The sequence below is a fragment of the Pseudorca crassidens genome, chromosome 6 (genome assembly GCF_039906515.1).
Source record: "Pseudorca crassidens isolate mPseCra1 chromosome 6, mPseCra1.hap1, whole genome shotgun sequence".
NCBI lineage: Eukaryota > Metazoa > Chordata > Mammalia > Artiodactyla > Delphinidae > Pseudorca > Pseudorca crassidens.
Genome location: NC_090301.1, coordinates 2,931,594 through 2,949,167, shown reverse-complemented (window position 1 = coordinate 2,949,167; position 17,574 = coordinate 2,931,594). Strand labels below are relative to the sequence as shown.

The 17,574-nt window shown below is 58.1% G+C and overlaps 2 protein-coding genes across 7 annotated transcripts in view; one reads left to right on the top strand and one right to left on the bottom strand.

Annotated features, from left to right (window-relative positions):
• Positions 1-10,337, top strand: ERFE (erythroferrone). The gene is made up of 9 exons (XM_067740049.1): positions 1-280; positions 836-856; positions 2,724-2,846; positions 4,227-4,329; positions 5,529-5,791; positions 5,864-5,972; positions 6,065-6,155; positions 6,889-6,967; positions 8,237-10,337. The coding sequence occupies exons 1-9, from the start codon at positions 2-4 to the stop codon at positions 8,333-8,335; spliced, it is 1,167 nt and encodes a 388-aa protein (XP_067596150.1). The 5' UTR covers position 1; the 3' UTR covers positions 8,336-10,337.
• A 1,088-nt stretch (positions 10,338-11,425) lies between these two features.
• ILKAP (ILK associated serine/threonine phosphatase) overlaps positions 11,426-17,574 on the bottom strand; it is a 29,388-nt gene continuing 23,239 nt past the window's right edge. For 4 of the 6 annotated variants that reach the window (XM_067740044.1, XM_067740045.1, XM_067740047.1 and 1 more), the window contains 3 exons: positions 15,120-15,239; positions 11,959-12,040; positions 11,426-11,700 (listed from right to left, as the gene is read on the bottom strand). In XM_067740044.1, the coding sequence (XP_067596145.1) occupies positions 11,560-11,700; positions 11,959-12,040; positions 15,120-15,239 (343 nt within the window). In that variant the 3' untranslated portion in view covers positions 11,426-11,559. Of the gene's footprint in view, positions 11,701-11,958; positions 12,041-15,097; positions 15,240-17,574 lie in introns of all 6 variants that reach the window. The other 2 variants (XR_010944126.1, XM_067740046.1) reach the window with 2 other exon arrangements.

The window sequence follows — 17,574 nt, the reverse complement described above, 5'->3', positions numbered from 1 at the left end:
GATGCGCGCTCTCCGGGCGACGCGGGGGATTCAAGCGCGTTATAAGGCGCGGAGCCAGAGGGCGAGTCCCAGACGTAGCGCTCGGAGGAGAGAGGGACCCGTCGCCCTCATGGCCCCCGCCTGCTGCCCTGTCGGAGCCCTGATGCTCGCGTACGCGGGCCTGCTGGCCGCCGCCGCGGGCCTCGGCTCCCCGGAGCCCGGCGCGCCTTCGGGGAGCCGCGCCCGCGAAGAGCCGCCGCCCGGGAACGAGCTGCCCGCAGGGTCGGCCGCCAGCCCGCAGGTAAGACGCCGCCCGACTACTCGCCCGGGCCCCAGCGCCCCAGAGACCTCCGGGCTTCAGCTTCCCCACCCGGAGCCCGCACCTCCTGAGCTCCAGGGCGCCCCGGAGGCGGAGGGCGCTTGCTTCCGGGGCGGTGGGGAGCGCGGCGCCGCGAGCGGGGACCTGGGCTGGCTTGGGTGTCCTCCTTTGTAAAGTGGGCAGAAAAACGCTGCTTACGGGGGAGGCCCAGGAGGTCTGGACGCCTCCTCACTTCACCTCCCCACGGGCGCCTTAAGGCCAGCCGTGACCTTGGCTTTTGGGGTAGTTCTTTGGCATTGAAGCAAAGTTCTACCAGACCGGGGGAAATGCCTTTTCTTTGGTGACTTCTGCGTTGGGAAGTGAGTAAAGTGTAAATAACTTCATTCTCCTGAAATTGGGAAGAACGTATTTGTAAAAGTGTGAGCAAGTTACTGACCACCACCGCACCCCACCCCTGCCCCCAATCTGTCTGGTGCAAGTCTCTCTGGAAAACAAAAACTGCCTTGCTGCTGGTTGGGGAGGGTGCAGGGGAGAAAGGGGTGGGGTGCCGGGCCCCCGGTGACGTGTGATTTCTGGCCGAGGCCGGTGATGCTTAGCTCAGCCTGCTTCTTCCTTCCCTTGCTACACAAGAGGGTGCTCAGGTTGGAGGAGGCTGGGGAATTGGGGCCTTCAGAGGGGCCCTCAGTGTGGGTGGGGCCTTTCAGACAGGGAGGTGAGGGCCGTCGGGGAAGGAGCTTTGAGTTTCTTTTTTCTGAAGATGCCTGTGGGCAGTGCAAAGGGCAGAGCCTTGCTGGGGCCTCAAGCCTGCACCTCTGCTCTCAGCATCACTCTGGGAACCATGATGCCCCCGCTAAAGGACACCCCCATTAAAGACAGGTGGAGGTGGCGGCCAGCCCTGCCTGCCCCCTGGGAGGGGCCTCCCCGAAGCCCTCGTTCCCATCACCTCCGGCCACTTCCCATGGACTGAAGGCAAACCCTACCCAGCCAGCCAACCACAACCCCTGGGGGGCAGGGGTGCCAGATGTTGGGCTGTGGTGGCCAGGAAGCAGAGGGGGCTTCACGTGCTTCCAGGTGGGGTTCTGGCCTGGGACCTTCCTTGGGTCCACAGAGGCTCCTTTCTGAGAGCCCCTGGAGGCTGGAGACGTCAGTCGGCCAGGGCAGTTGCCAGATACCCACCCATACTGCCGCAGGCCCATCTCCCAGACCCCCAGACCAACGTGGTCCCACCTGTTTCAGTTCCCCAAACCAAAGTGGGGTCTGAGTCCTTCCACAGGCTACTGGTCCAGCTGGAGGGCCAGCGTGGCACACCGTCCAGCCCACGTAGAATCCTCCTGCCATGTGTTTCCACTGAGGGCAGCGTGAGGCCGTGAAGTGAGGCCACAGGTCCTGGTGTCCGTGGAGAGGAAGCAGTCGGGGGGCGCCTCGCGGGGCCCGGCACCCAGGGAGATGTGCGGAAGCCCCAGGCACCCTGAGGCCTTTCCGAGGCTTCCCAGGCTCCTCCATCACAGAAGCCCGTCCCCATCACAGCACACTGGCTCCTGATGGGAAGCCCCAGATCCTTGCAGAGGGGCTGCCAGACCACTGAGTCTGCCTCTGACGAAAGGGCCTGGTGGCTCCAAGACCCCAGGGTCCTTCCATCAGTCTCCGGAGTCGGCACCCATGACCTCATCTAAGCCCTCTGGAGCCAATTTCCGTCCCAGCTGGCAGCCCTGCCTGGAGCTCAGACTGTGCGAGGCCCACTGCCCAGAGGGCCAAGGGCCTCTCCCTGCAAGGTACCTCCTGGAACTCTCCTCCGTGTCAGGACTAGTCAGAACGCACTGTGAAGGGGAATGGACATTTCTGGAACCATCACTGTCCTTGCTTAGGTCACGCATCTCAGAAGTCCTGAGGCAGACGAGTGGTGTCACATGCCGTGCAGGCGCCTGGAGTCATATCTCAGTGCTGGACACCCCCCTACCCCGGTCCCCCTAACCGCACTGGACTGTAGGCTTATCATCGCTGAGGGCTGAAATTGGCCTCCCTGGAACTTCGGACCATCGGGCTTGGTCGGGGGGCCTGCTGGTAGTCGGGGGCCCCTGCCTGAGCACCCGTGGAGCCGGTGGTCTGATTCTCCGACTCCCAGGAAGGTGCATTCACTGCAGCTCCCGGGACGGAAGCTGGGACAGGCCTGGTGGCCCAGCAGAGCCCGATTCCCACGTGCTCTGATTCCCACGCACCCATGCCCAGGGGCCTCTTCTCCCGCAAGTCCAGGCTGTGGAGTGGCCTGTTCCCCGGGGGTCGTCCTCCGCGGGGCTGGGGGCCGGGGCTGTGCTGTCTTGGAGGGCGCAGTGACAGGGGCCCGAGGGTGCCGGAGGCCAGTCCTGCACAGTGACCTCCTGCAAAGCGTCCAGGGGAGGCAGACCGGCTGATGGCCGCCATGTTCCAGGAGCCCCCCGTGGAGCAAGTGCGCGGCATCGATCCGCGAGATGCCTGGATGCTCTTCGTTAGGCAGAGTGACAAGGGCGCCAACAGCAAGAAGGGGAGCAGAGGCAAAGCCAGGAAGTTGAAGGTGAGCCCTGGAGCTCCAGCCAGTGTTGCGTGTGCGTGTGTGTGTGTGTCCTGGGTGTGTGTGTGTGTGTCCTGGGTGTGTGTGTGTGTGTGTGTGTGTGTCCTGGGGTGTGTGTGTCCTCGGGGGTGTGTGTGTATGTGTGTGTCCTGGGTGTGTGTGTGTGTGTCCTGGGGTGTGTGTGTCCTGGGTGTGTGTGTGTCCTGGGTGTGTGTGTGTCCTGGGTGTGTGTGTCTTGGGTGTGTGTGTGGGGGGGGGTGGGTGTGTGTGTGTGAGCCCCCACCCACGGGCCTTTCCCCAAACCCCCAGTCCACCACCACCACCCCACACCCCTCTCTGGCTCCCCCTGGACACCCTGAGCAGTTCCAACGAGCAGAGACCCTCACCCTCGGGCCAGAGGGCACAGAACTGTCAAGCTGGGGCCTAGTGACCCTGAGTTTGGGGCCTGTTCCAACCGTTTACCCTGCACCCCTGGAATGCCAGGCAGCCTCACTGGCTCCCCGCTTTCTCTCCCCTCTGCATCCTGGCACGGGAGGCCTGGGCTGGCCTGGTAGGGCAGTCAGGGAGCAAGCTGGAGGGGCCTACGGGCGGGCTGGGGTGACACGGTCTGGTTCCTAGTGGCTGGGGGACGTGGGGGCCCTGGCAGCTGCTGGCCCCCACTCTCATTCAGCCTGGCAGGGACCTGGCACCTGGTCCTGACGGCTGACTCTTGCCTTGAGCCCCAAGGAGGGCTGTGTCCCCTGGGGTGAGCGCTCTGGTCACGGCTGTGCTGCCCATGCTGAGTTTGGGCCTCACCCTGCCCCAGATCTGACCCAGTGACCGAGTGCCGGGTTCTGAGCCTGAGGCAGCCGGGCTGCTGGGCTGTCACCATGGCCTGACCCGTCACCCCCGACGCTGAGCTGGGGGCTCCCCCAGGCTCCTCCTTGCAGGGGACTTCCTTGCTCCTGGGTGGGTACCAGCCCAGCCCAGTGAGGGCTCCTTGAGGACCCCAGGCCCCGGTGCTGGGCCAGGCACAGGGAGAGCTTGCCAACTGCTGCTGAGACGACCTTGAGAGTGGAAAGCAGCTTGGCGTGTCCCTCCCTCCCCTTTTCCCTGCATCAGGAAATCCAGCCCCGGGGCTGGGCTGCAGCCCTCTGCTTCCCCGCTCGTGCACTTTCCTCCCCCCAGCCCTGCCCCAGGGGCCCCACCACCCTGAGGCCCTGTGCCTGCAGCTTTCACTGCCTCCTCAGGGGAATCGGAGGCCCTGGAGGCTGACCTCCACCCCAGGGGTCAAAGCAGGACCCCACCCCCTTGCCAGGCTCGGTGGCAAGAGCTTGCAGAGGGGGTGCCCGCGGTCCCCAGCCTGCCTGTTCAGATGTCTTCACCGTCAAGCTTCTCTTTCAGCTCGGCCTGCCAGGTCCCCCAGGGCCCCCCGGCCCCCAGGGCCCCCCGGGCCCCATCACCCCACCTGAGGTCCTGCTGAAAGAGTTCCAGCTGCTGCTGAAAGGTAGGGCGGGGCCCCCACCCCACCCCCGGTGTGAGCGGGGCCGGGGAGGGCATCCTGGAGGAGCTGAGGTGGGCTAGACCTTTGTCTGTTGACCCGTATCCCAAGGAGGCTTCTGCTCCGGTGCTGGCCTGGGTCAAGGCCGTGGGTCGGGAGCTTGCGGGGGAGGTGGGAGGAGCGTGGTGAGGAGGTGGCTTCCAGAGGAAGGTGGACTTGGCCACTCGGTGTTCAGCAGGGGCCTGGGGACCAGCATCCACGCCCCACTTGCGAGTCCGGTGAGCCTAGCAAAGGCCGAGAGATCTAAGCCCATGGGGACTGTCAGAGGGGGCTCAGGGCCCCGTAAGCTTGTAAAGTGCTCCTCTGATCCCCGCAGTGACACCAGGGAGATCGGAGGCTCAGCCCAGTAACACAGGCCCCCTTCTACCCCCTGATCACCTGTGCCCCCGCCTCTTCTCCTGACAGATCTCTGCCGCTGGCCTCAGAGCCGCATGGGAGGGCACCAGGAGGCCGCCCTCATGGGGCAAGGAGGATGGTGTCTGGGGGCAGCACAGGGAGGAGGATGGGGCAGCCGCTGGAGGCCGCAGGCGGAGAGAGCAGCGCTGAGCGGGGCTCCGGCACCGAGGGCGGTGTCCCTGCACTGTGGCCAGCTGCTGAGTCGCCGCTCACGCTATTGACTAGATAATGTCATTGTGAAGAGCTACTGAGTCTTTTTCCCCCTTCAGTTTAATGTACTGTTCATTTAAATAGACCAGCTTCAGCGGCTGAAGAACCTCCATATTATGTGCAATATAGCTGCAAAATTATTTATTTATACCCAGCTTCTTTTCAAAAATGACCAGTCTGGCTTAAACTATTGCATTCCCTGATACAACAAAAATGTAAACAGAGAAGAAACAGCAGCGGGAAGGGGGAAGAAGCGGTAGGATAGGCAGGTGAAGCAGGAGAACGAGGGTCCTGGGTGAATCAGCCCTGAGCTTCCCAGTAGCCAAAGCGTGAAAGGAAACAGGTGCAGCCGCAGGATCAGGAGGCAGTTTCCGAAGACCCGCCAGGCCCGACTGCGTGCGCCCGGCGCGCGGTTCCGGGGTAACCGGTAATGGCCCCCCGCGCTCTCAGCAGCGCCCGGGTTTGGGGAAGGGGTCCGGGCGGGACACGGAAGGGCGAGCGAGGTGGTCCCGGCGCGGCCACCGCTCGCTCTGTGCCAGGCGCGGTGCGCACACGAGAGTGCTTGGAGCCTGAGCCCCGCCCGCGCGGCCCCGCCGCGGTGCCGGCCGTCCCCGCGGAGGACGAGGAGGACGAGGAGGAGGAGGCGGCGGCGGCGGGGGGCGCGGGCGTGCTGGCGCTGCTGGCTGCGCCCCTGGCCCCGGGTCCGCGGGCGCCGCGCATCGAGGCCGCCTTCCACTGCCGCCTGCGCCGGGACGCGTCGGTGGAGCGGCGCGCGCTGCACGAGCTCGGCGTCTACTACGTGGTGAGTCCGGGCCGGGGCGGCCGGGGCGGGGCGGGCGCGGTGGGCCCGGGGTGACCGTCCGTGCGCCCGCAGCCCAACGCCGAGGGCGCCTTCCGCCGCGGCCCGGGCCTGAACCTGACCAGCGGCCAGTACACGGCGCCCGTCGCCGGCTTCTACGCGCTCGCCGCCACGCTGCACGTGGGTGAGGCCCGGGGCTGGGGCGGGGCCTGGGGGGGGCGCCCCGCCGCGCTTGGTTCCTGCCGCCCGGTGACCGCCCCCGTGCCTCCCCCGCAGCGCTGGCGGAGCAGACGAGACGGGCGCCGCCGCGCCCCCGGGACCGCCTGCGCCTACTCATCTGCATCCAGTCCCGGTGCCAGCACCACGCGTGAGTGGGCGCGGGCAGGGCGCGCAGCCCGGGCGCCCGCCTCCTCCCTCGGGGCTTCCCCCGGCCACCGTCAGGCGTTCCTCCCGACCCGGGACGTGGGGGCCCGGCCCGCCCCAGCCCCTGCTCTGCCCGCCCCCCACAGGGGACTGACTCCCCTCCGGCGACCCGAGGCGCCAGCGTCGCGTCCCCAGGCCTGTCCTGACCAGTCTGTGCGGACCCTCCCCAGGCTCTCTCCCAGCCCTTCTCCGTGAACTTGTCCAGCTTCCCGTCTCTTGCTGGTCCGGGAGGGCAGGGCTGCTCCTTCGGTGTCCCCAGCACCCAGAACAGCCCAGGCAGAGAGCAGGCGCTCCACAGCGGTTGCAGAGGGCATGCATGGGTGAAGTTCAAATCTTCTCACTCTGGTTTGGAAAGCCCTGCGCCCATTGGCCTGAACCCAGCCTCGCTGCTGCCAGCCCCGCACCTCCAGCTGCACCGGCCAGTGTCTCGCTTCCCATCAGAGCCAGGATTTGCTGCCCGGCCCTCACGGCACACCTTCAGCCCTGTGGAGCCTGTTCTTACTCCTCTTGGGGACCCAGTTCAGATGCCACCTCCACCGGAAGCCCCGGCTAAGACAGCCGTTCTCATGGCACTTTGCTGGTGTCGGGCGCTGCGGTGATTGTGAGCACATTGTGGGTGAAGTTGGTGGTTCTGGGGCAGGGGTCTCAGGCCCACCCTCTTTCTGTTTTGGCCGCAGCTCCCTGGAGGCTGTCATGGGGCTGGAGAGCAGCAGCGAGTTCTTCACCATCTCGGTCAACGGCGTTCTGTATCTGCAGGTGTGTGGGGCAGGCTCAGCTATGGGGGGGGCCACCACCCGGACACAGCCGTGGGGGTGACTGGGCAGGGAGGGGTGCTGGTGGGTGCTCAGAGCTCTGGGTGCAGTGCCCTCAGCCTCCAGGTCCGGGCAAGGGTCAGGGCGGCACAGAGCACTCCCGCTAGCCCAGGCAGAGCCAGGCCGAGACCGGGGCTCCTTTCCCCAGATCTGGCCCCCCCATATTGAGGACTGGTGCTTCTGGCCGTAACGAGCCCTTCGGAAGGGACTCAGTGGGCAAGGGGGCGGGGGGCAGTGACAGAGGTCAGCTCTTTGCCCAGGATGACATCACGACCCCCTGGCCCATTGGGACTTCGGGAAGCAGATGCAGTTATTTCCTACACAAAACCCCAACTGACAGTCTCTTTCTAGAACTGTGGGGATTTGGGCAAGGGCTTGAGAAACTGATGAAAAGATGAGATTTCCTAAGAAAGAAAAATTTAGGTACAGATGTGCGGAATAAAGCTCACATGTAAATAGCACTAACTAGGCCAGGCCCGTTCTGAGCACTTAACATAAATTACCCATTACTCACAGCACTTTGAGGTAGAAAATATTATTCCCCTGTTTACAAATAAGGGAACGAGGGCACAGAAGTGTTAAGTATTTGCCCAAGCTCGCACAGCAAAGCCAGGATCGGAGGCCAGGCTGTGGCTGCAGGCGGCTCTGGTTGCTGGAAGGCGTTTAGAGGTCTGGTCCCTGGCACTGCTGCGTGAGCTCAGATGGCACACAGCGTGCCTGGGGTCTTAAGATGCAAATGCCCAGATTCTGCATCTCTGGGAGTTCCCAGCTCACATCTGGGGATGTGACCCTGCTGATGCCTGGACCACATTCGGAGTAGCCAGGCAGAGTACCAGTCCGACCGTGGCTCTACCAGATGGGTCAGTGGCCGGGCCTGTGGGGGGAAGGGGCACCGTCACACGTGAGTTCAGCACGCTTTCAGGCTTCGAGTGCAGCAGAGGGAACTGTTTGACGCTCGAGCCCCGCTCTGGCCCTGAGCAGAGGCTTGCTCCCCTGCACATGCACTACAGGGAGCCCATTGGTGCCGGGGCTGATGGAGCTGGGGAGGAGGCACTAGACCAGGCGTCAGGGGTGCTGGGTTTGAGGGCAAGCCCTGCCTGCCGGCCCTCGCTCCTGTCCTTGGGCGGGCTGGGGCGGGGCGGGGCGGGCATGGTGTGTGGTGGGCGCACCTGCAGGCCGGCGGCATCCAGGCTGACGCTGACCTTCCCCGCAGGCGGGGCAGTACACCTCCGTCTTCCTGGACAATGCCAGCAGCTCCTCCCTCACAGTGCGCGGTGGCTCCCACTTCAGTGCTGTCCTCCTCGGTGTATGAACGGCCACCCCAGGCTCTCTCTCTCGCCGGGCAAATGGAGCAGGAGTGCGAACAATCTCGGGGCCGTGGCGGAGTGGCGGGGGCCACACGCAGGAGGGAGCCCGCCGAACTGCCCACACTGGCCACCGCAGGTCAACCCAGAGATGCCACTACAGGCAGCCTGGGGAGGTGACACGCAAACTGGCAGTCCCAGACTGGGAATGATTTCAGGATGCCAGCTTAAGTTAAAGGGGAGACGTTTCAGTGTGCCCAGGAGCACGTGCTTTGTCCCTCCCCAGCTGCAGACCTGGGCCCCTCCTGGCCCCAGTGGCCCTGGCAGCCTCAGCTTCGTTGCTGTGGCCCAGCCCCACCTTTTCCATCTTTCTTAGTGTTCTCACGGGCTGCCTGCTGGGAGTGCCAGGACGGAGGGCAGAGGCCGCCCAGCCTGCCTGGTCCCCACCTGCCCCTCTCCCAGCCCTGCCTTTAGCCTGCAGGGGCCACGGGGCCCAAGCCTCTCCTTGTGGCCCCGGGGCATAGCAGCCTCAGGCACCAGAGAGACACTGGATGGGGGCTGACGGGGACAGTGACAGTCTGGAGCTGTTTTCACTTGTGACACGTGCAAGGTCACTTGCACGCTCACCCAGCCTTTCCACATAGGAGCTGCACCCTCCTCCTCCGTCACAGACCCTCTCGTGGATGAGGGCCCCTTGCCCACCCCCTTGCGGCCCTGGCTCACTGCTGGGATCCACCCACCAGACGAAAGAGCTAGAACAACCCTGCAGGTCAGGGGCGGCCAGGCCCTGCCTGCCCATCTGCACGGATGAAGCGGACGCTTCCCACAAGCTGACAGGCTCTCGGTGCCCAACCGCAGCCTAGCCTCGCTGGGTCTATCCAGCTCTGGGGCTCTTGAAAGAATCTTCCCCACGGGGGTGGGACTATGGCCCCAAGCTCAGATGGGTGTCCTGAGAAGACCAGGTCCCAAGTCCTTCTGTGCTGCTGCAGCAGTGATGGGATGCGGGTAGCAGTGGTGATGGGGGTCTGGGAGTTGCTGCAATTTCTTTCAAGGTGCAGGGCCCCCGCTGCCTGCTGAGGAAGTTACCCAACCCCTGTACCTACACACAAAACAGGCTACAGGAACGGGGTACCATAAGATGTCCTGGGGGCCAAGCTGGTCTGGTAAGCCATTGCCCCCTTCTCAGGCCTGGGAGAGAAGTGGGCAATGGCTGCAGTCCCCTCTCACCGTAACCTTCTAGCTGGCCTTGGGATGAGCAGGTGACTGTGGCCAGGCCTAGCTGATGCCCCGGAGCCCTAAGCTTCCAGCGCCACAGTCAGGCTCAGACCTTTCCCTCCCAGCCAGGGGACCCCAGGCGCAGTGCACACAAACCACCACTCTGTGCCCTTTGGCAGTCCTGGCACAGTTCTCAGTAGGACTCGTACCCGCCCTACCAGGAAGTACCAGCTGGCCGGGTCCTGCCTGCCCACGCTCTCTGATAAGGGATGGTGTGGCCACGCCCTTTTCTGGATTTCACTTTGTATCCAGATATTTTAGAGAAGCTATCTTTTACCCTTGAAAAACCCACAGATCTCTTTCATTTTCTCAATATGAGTGTGTCACACAGCAATTTATTGAAGTATTTATTGTATAATATTGTCAGGTGGAATATATATATATATATACACACACACACATATATATATAAACTGACTTTTGAGAATTATTTTATGTGATTATACAAAATTATAGAAACAAAGGGCTGACCTTAAAATATAGAGTCTTAGTCATTTAGGCCAGGCTCACCAAGGACGGAGGAGTGAGCTCTGGGAGGGGAGGCGGAAGGATGTTTCCAGCCCATGGGGGCCCTCAGACCCATGGAGAAGGTGGCAGGGACAGCCCGTCCAGGGAAGACCAGCGCCAAGCCTCTCCCAGCTCTAGGACACTAGCGGTCTGGGGATTAGGGATACATGGTCAAAGACTGGTGCCTTGTTTGCTGTAAGAAAATGTTTATTGAATAAATTGTCCCACTTCCCAATTCTGAGACGCTGAGGTTCTTTCCTTCCGCGACGCCACACCGCGTCTTCCCAGTCCTCAGCAGGAGTGAAACCTGGCTCTTAACACTCTGGGGAAGGGTGTGCTGGAAACGCTCCCGAGGTACTTGTAGGGAGGCCGGTCCCACTGACAGAACTGACGAGGTGATAAGGCCATGTGCGCAGGCTGGGCAGGGCCAGCAAACATGACAAAACAGCTTCAAAAGCAAATTTTCAGAATCTTACATCATCCTGAGGCAGCATTTACACAGACCTAAAAGCTGCTTTACTAAGTAATTACAGCAATACCAATGGCCTGCTTTACATATAAATAAGGGCTTGAAAAGAATTTTAAAGTTTGTTTTCCTGAGTAGGCTCATCATGCATTTGTAACATCTCTGACGGAAGTGTGATCGTGACCATCAGCCCCAGCCCAGCACAGAACCAACTGAATGCACGTTCCTAAGACTAAGACGGGAGGCTGGACCCGGCCACAGGGAACAGCAGCTTGGCTGCTCAAACCTGGAAAAGTACGCACTTTGCACCCAGGGGACCCAGACGGGAGACCCAGTAAACCCAGCCCTTCTTAGAGTCCCTCAGCCAGACTGCATCTGTCATCACAGAACTGGAAATAAGCAGAATCCCGTGGTGTTTCTGGAGGGCCCGTTGGGGGCACGCTGCTCCACAGAGTGACCACCTCACCTTGTTCCCCTGGCTGAGCCTGGGATCATGCCGCATAACGTTTTGTAACCTTATTTTTGTATAGAAAGCTGAAAGCAGCCAGAGTGCTCCAGCAGCCCTGGGCTCTAGTCGTGGCCTGTCCAATGCAGTCATTACCTCGATTTCCTCATTGTAAAATGCCACTTCCCCAGGCAGTTATCAGGAGGGTGAAACAGCACAGGAAAGGTGCGCGTAAACCACAGAGCACTGCACAACGAGCAGCTTACTAAGGATGGGCCGTTACCACTGGCCAACCCAAGATGCCTATAAGGGTTTTAACGAGGAGAGACCCAAAGCATGTTCGAAAGCAAACACAACCTCTGAAAGGTCAAGAGCTGCTCAAAATGTAATAAGATAACTCCAAAGTCTAGAAAAAAAAAAACAAAACCTTTATTTACAACCATGGGAATCCCACAGGAGTACACGAAACACATAATGTGCACAACACACAAAATGAACATTGGAAGTCAACACCACGCCGCGCCCCGGCCCGCAGCACCTCAGTGCCCTATCCGCACCACCATCACGGTGACGTTGTCCGCCGAGCCCCGCTGCACCGCCTTGTTGGCCAGCCTGTTGCAGGCGGCTTCGTAGCGGGCGTCCACGGCGGGCTTCCCTTCTCGGCTCTGGATCTTCTCATCCTACCGGGCAGGAAAGGGGCACTGGTGAGTGGGGACCCTGCACCCCATCACTCTCCTGAGACACCACTGCCACAAGGAAGAACTGCTCCCCAGTCCCCATCAGGGCGGGCAGGACAAACTGACCGGTGAGTCCCCGGGCTGGAGTTCCCACTCCCAACTACAGGGAACATGGGGGAGGAAGGGGGCTTCGGGACTCCTCCTCTAAAGCCCAAGTGCAGCTGGGACGACTGGCACCCTCTCCCTTGTGAGACTTCTTACCTCAAGGCAGGACAAGATGAAGTTCACGGCTTCTTCTGGGTTAAAGACCTTGAAGAGGCCATCACAGGCCAGCAAAATAAACCTACAACACAGAGAAAAAATATAAATGGGTTTTAGCAGCAAACTTTATTAAATGGCCTGGCAGTGGAGGTAAAAATATTTGTCCAACTACTCAAAGGCTAAACATTTTTTAAAACCAATTTAACTTCTATGAGACAAAGGTTAAAACTACTTAAAAATATTTGTAGGTGAAATGTTATACATCAAAACTGGGACTACTCTCTGTTCACCAAAAATTATGGATTAACCTAAACCCACTTCTTAGACAAACTCTAGGAAAATCACCGAATAAAATCCATCGGGTGTTATGATAAATACATGCTAAATTTCTATCACCACACGCCTCGAGCCATTTCCCAAACATAATGCGTGGGCCAAAAGGTTCGTTCAGTTTTTTTCTGTAAGATGGCTCTAGTAGCACTCAGTTGTCTTTAACTTCATTCGAAACAATTTTGTTAGATTGTATGTGACAGCTGTCATATCAGCGTACATTTAAAAAAAAGACTTATTGGGCTTCCCTGGTGGCGCAGTGGTTGAGAGTCCGCCTGTCGATGCAGGGACACGGGTTCGTGCCCCGGTCCGGGAAGATCCCACGTGCCGCGGAGCGGCTGGGCCCGTGAGCCATGGCCGCTGAGCCTGCGCGTCTGGAGCCTGTGCTCCGCAACGGGAGAGGCCACAACAGTGAGAGGCCCGCGTACCGCAAAAAAAAAAAAAAAAAAAAAAAAGACTTATCAAAATTGGTGAATTTTTGTGTAGCCGTTTTAATATTGAAGATGGGAGGAAAAAAGCAACATTTTTGGCATATTATGATTATTTCAAGAAAGGTAAAAACGCAACTGAAATGCAAAAAAAGATTTGTGCAGTGTATGGAGAAGGTGCTGTGACTGATCGAATGTGTCAAGAGTGGTCTGCGAAGTTTTGTGCTGGAGATTTCTCACTGGACGCCGCTCCATGGTTGGGTAGACCAGTTGAAGTAGACAGTGATCAAATCGAGACATTAGTTGAGAACAATCAACGTTATACCACGCTGGAGACAGCCGACACACTCGAAATATCCAAATCAAGCGCTGAAAGTCACCTGCACCAGCTTGGTTATGTTCATCGCTTTGATGTTTCGGTTCCACGTAAGTTAAGCGAAAAAAACTTTCTTGACCACATTTCCGCATGTGATTCTCTACTGAAATGTAATGAAAATGTTCTGTTTTTAAAACAAATCATGATGGGCAATGAAAAGTGACAATAATGTGGAACGGAAGAGATCGTGGGGCAAGCTAAATGAACCACCACCAACCACACCAAAGGCCGGTCTTCATCCAAAGAAGGTGATGTTGTGTATATGGTGGGATTGGAAGGGAGTCCTCTATTATGAGCTCCTTCTGGAAAACCAAACGATTAATTCCAACAAGTACTGCTCCCAATTCCACCAACTGAAAGCAGCACTCGACGAAAAGTGTCCAGAATTAGTCAAGAGAAAACGCATAATCTTCCAGCAGGATAACGCAAAACTGCATGTTTCTTTGATGACCAGGCACAAACTGTTCCAGCTTGGCTGGGAAGTTTGATTCATCCACCATATTCACCAGACATTGCACCTTCGGATTTCCATTTATTTCAGTCTTTACAAAATTGTCTCAATGGAAAACAATGTCGATTCCCTGGAGGACTGTAAAAGGCCCCTGGAACAGTTCTTTGCTCAAAAAGATAAAAAGTTTGGGGAAGATGGGATTGTGAAGTTGGCTGAAAAATGGCAGAAGGTAGTGGAACAAAAGGGTGAATACGTTCTTCAATAAAGTTCTTGGTGAAAATGAAAAATGTGTCTTTTATTTTTACTTAAAAAAACCAAAGGCACTTTTTGGCCAACCCAATAAAACTGACAGTTTGTGGACTTAAGGAATGTTCTCAAGCACTCACTCCCCACGTGAAGGGAGAACCACCTTCCACTTTCACCATCTGAGAACAGGACTACCTCCCTTTCAAAGCCCCCTCTAGACTTCCCAAGGAAAGTCTTTCTGAACAATGATGGATGAGACGAGACAGTTCAGGTTCTCCTAGGACAGTTTCTCCACAGATCTAACACCCTTTTCTCCTCATTTTAATACCCAGGTCCTGGTTTTCCTCTTTTGACTGGGCATTCATTCAACACGTATCTACCAGGGCACAGGTCCAAGCAGGTGCCGGCCCCTTCCACTGACGTGACAGACCCTAAGCAACTGGCCATGATCCAAAGCAGAGGGAGCTCGAGCAGTACATACAACAGGGGGCCAGGTCTAATGTGGGGACAGACGAGACTCCCCTGAGGCATCATCTAGAAAACCAGAGGAGCTGGTGGAACCGTGTCCCGAGACGCTCACTCAGCAGGCAGGGGGCCGGGGTAAGCCTCCTCCCTCGCAGCACTGGCCTCCCCGGTCTCCTTCCACTGCTGCCTTAGTTCACCTCCCCCATCCCCACCCGCAGCGAGGGCCAGTGCATCAGTTCCTCACTGGCCGCTGGGCTCCGTCCTACTCCAGCCTCTAACACTGACTTGCTGAGGGCTTCTGGCACTAGGCATGGTGCCTCACCTTCAAGCAGCTCAGAATTAGGGGCTGGACAATTAAACAAGGGGTCTCTTTCTCAACCTAACTTGACTCTGCTTACAAACCTCCCAGGATTCTCCACCAATTATGAGCTAAAATTCAAGCTCCTCAGCAAAGAATCCAGGGCCTTTACAATCTGTCCCCAGGTACCCTGCCATCACTTTCCTGACTCCCTATTATGGCATCTGCCTGGCCACATCTTCATCCTGTCCCTGTGTCCGCTCTGCCAAAAAGCCCTTCTCTTTTCTCCAGCAAGGATGCCTCTCTCCCCCCACAGCCAAAGTCTCCCAGAGCACCCCACACTCTTAAGACACACTAGACTGGAACCGCCCATTCACAGGTGCTCCCCCCGGCAGACTATGGACCCCACGAGAGCAGAAACGGTATTTTATTTATCCCTGCACCTCTAGGGCCTAGCACAGTGCCCGAGACATGGCTGCCCACCCCAGGTTCACTACACAAACTGGAAGAAATCAGAAGAGAAACAAAACCATGTGCGTGCACACCTGTGCCTCTGGGAGGTTTTACCTGTCGTTGGGGGTCAGCTGGCAGCGTCTGATATCTGGCACAGAAGTGACCCCACAGCGCTTGTACTGCCCATCCCCAATGGAGCGGGACACCTCCAGCACACCCAGGACACGCCCGTCCCTAAAATGAGGGGAAAAGCAAATTCAGATTCCATCTGACAGTCACGGGTCACAGTACTCAGAATCCGATCTTAAAAGCAGAAAAATGGGATAGAGTAGAAGATGTAACCTGTGGAATCCGCATCTCTTAGCCTCTAATACATAGCAGCGTCTGAGCATTTCTGTGCTGAGTCTTCTTTGTTCTAGGTCGTTCACACTCCTGCTGCCCCTGGCTCCTCAGCCCAACAGCACACTGATGGGGACAGCGCCCCCTCTAGCTGGCATACGGCAGCCCTGGGCCTAATCCATTGATTTGCCCACAGTCCATGGTCAAACTTGATTGGATGGGGACCTGGCTTTGTTTTTATCGTAAAGCTTCTCACGTGATTCAACCATGTCACCAGAGTTAAGAATAGCTGGAACAGAGGGATATTTTGCATTTCACTCTAATCAGATTCAGAAAATACCTGAAAATGACTATTCCCAGATTTGGAAGCGAGTTTTCTTTACACTGGGTATGAATAAGATTTAATATGACTTAAATACAAATGGCAGTGTTCTGCACAGCATTATACTTCCACCCATTCTATTTTTAGATGAGGGATAGGGAGATGGGAAGGTGACCTATAAAAAGACTCCACATTGTAAGACAGAGTTCTGTCAGCAGAAGAAACAGTCCCTAGCCTGACACTCCCAAGGACAATCCGGGCGGTGTACTTGTTGTGTGACCTCGGGCAGCTGCAACCTCCCAAGCATCTAGACCCTCATGTGTAAAACCAGAACCCACGCTCGACAAGGTGCGTCAGAGCACTCAGCAAACAGCAGCTGTGCGTGCGTGGAGGTGTACTGTCACCACGGGGCTCCCAAACGACAGAACAAGCTCTGGAGATGCTGTGTGATGGACACACATGGCCAGAAGCTGCTCGCCTGGGTCTGGGCTGCTGTCTCATAGAGTCAGAGCTCAGCCTGGCCCCTGGCCCTTCACTGTGCCCACAAAGTCGCCCTCACCCTCCCAGTGGTCACAGCTGAATCACCAGCAACGAAGACTTCTGCTGGTGTCTGTGAAGAGCTGAGCAGTCTTCTCAAGTGCAAACAGTAAAACGCGCAGCAAGAGGGGCCGAAGTGCACAGGGGCCGAGCTGAAGAGTGAAGTGGGGCGGGGGGCGGGATCCCTCAGCCTCAAGAGCGCCTTTGAGGAAGCAGCTCAAAGCACGAGCACCGTGAGAAGCCAACAAAGCGCTTCTTCAGGATCGAGGAACTGGGTGCCTGGTGCGCACCCAACCCCACCCCCAAGTCATAAACCCAGCTTGTTTCAGTGAGATTGTGTGCAATGGCAGGTCCCAAAGCCCCAGTTACTACCAGCACAACTCAGTACACAAAACGTGGAACAATTCTTGAGTCTAATGAAGAAAAATGTGTGTCCACAACACAGAAGTTGCCATTTCCATTCTTGTTTACTGAGCAAAGTTCTACACAGAGTGGAAATCTTACACTCGCTCAACTACTGGAGTGACAGGAGAAAGCAACAACGGACAGAATCGCAGACCCAGGAAAAGCCACTTACGCTTCAGAAACGGACACCGCAAGCTGGCTGTCACTCTGCCTGCACTCAGTGTCACGGGCTATCTAAGACGTGTGTGTGCAAACGCCAGTCAGCTCCAGAGGCCAGTGCCAACTCTAAGGCTGTGCATCACAAGAGCACGAAGCCACACCACCTGCCTTCATGGTCAGTGACAACTGGAACAGGACCACACCCGACGAGGCCTGTCCGGAACCAGCCACGTGGATGTGTGGGCTCGCACTTCCCGGCGCGCTCCAATCCCCCTCAGCAGAGCTCCTCCACACGCACCCGATACGATACGCGGCCAGCTTCCTAAACGCACAATAGGAAGCTGCGTGCTCTGCAGCGGGTTCTCCCTCAACAAACGGCTGAAAACCCACTCTCCTCCCGCTACCCTCCAAGTTCTCCCCCAAGACCACCATGCTGAGGAGGGAGTGGGCTTTGAGGTCCACACTCACGACCCACGTGCCTTCCCTCGGTACCAATCGTCCACAGGCCTGGCCTCCCACACTCAAGCGACTTTTGCTCCACATTGCTTTGTCCCTCATCTCCTTCCCATCTGCCCAGCCGTCAGAGAACTGCTGTTCTATTGGTGGGAAAGTCGTTCAACAGAGTCCCCTGATCGTAGCTCTTTTTGCTGCCATTTTCTGTTCCAGTTCTCCCTTCGCAATCGGAGAGGGAGGCACTGGGACAGCCAATCTGGCTGTGAGGACAAGCCAGACCCTGCTTGGACTTCAGCAACTCTGGCAGGTGAGCAAATGCAGGGACTCGGTGGTCTTGCCAGGCTCGGAAAGCTG

What these genes read in the sequence shown, in the direction of transcription:
- ERFE (XM_067740049.1), top strand. Translation starts at nt 2, where the DNA reads ATGCGCGCTCTCCGGGCGACGCGGGGGATTCAAGCGCGTTATAAGGCG. An exon ending in GGTGGGGTGCCGGGCCCCCG is followed by an intron (nt 857 to 2,723) that starts GTGACGTGTGAT and finishes GCCATGTTCCAG; the next exon opens with GAGCCCCCCGTGGAGCAAGT. An exon ending in GCAAAGCCAGGAAGTTGAAG is followed by an intron (nt 2,847 to 4,226) that starts GTGAGCCCTGGA and finishes CTTCTCTTTCAG; the next exon opens with CTCGGCCTGCCAGGTCCCCC.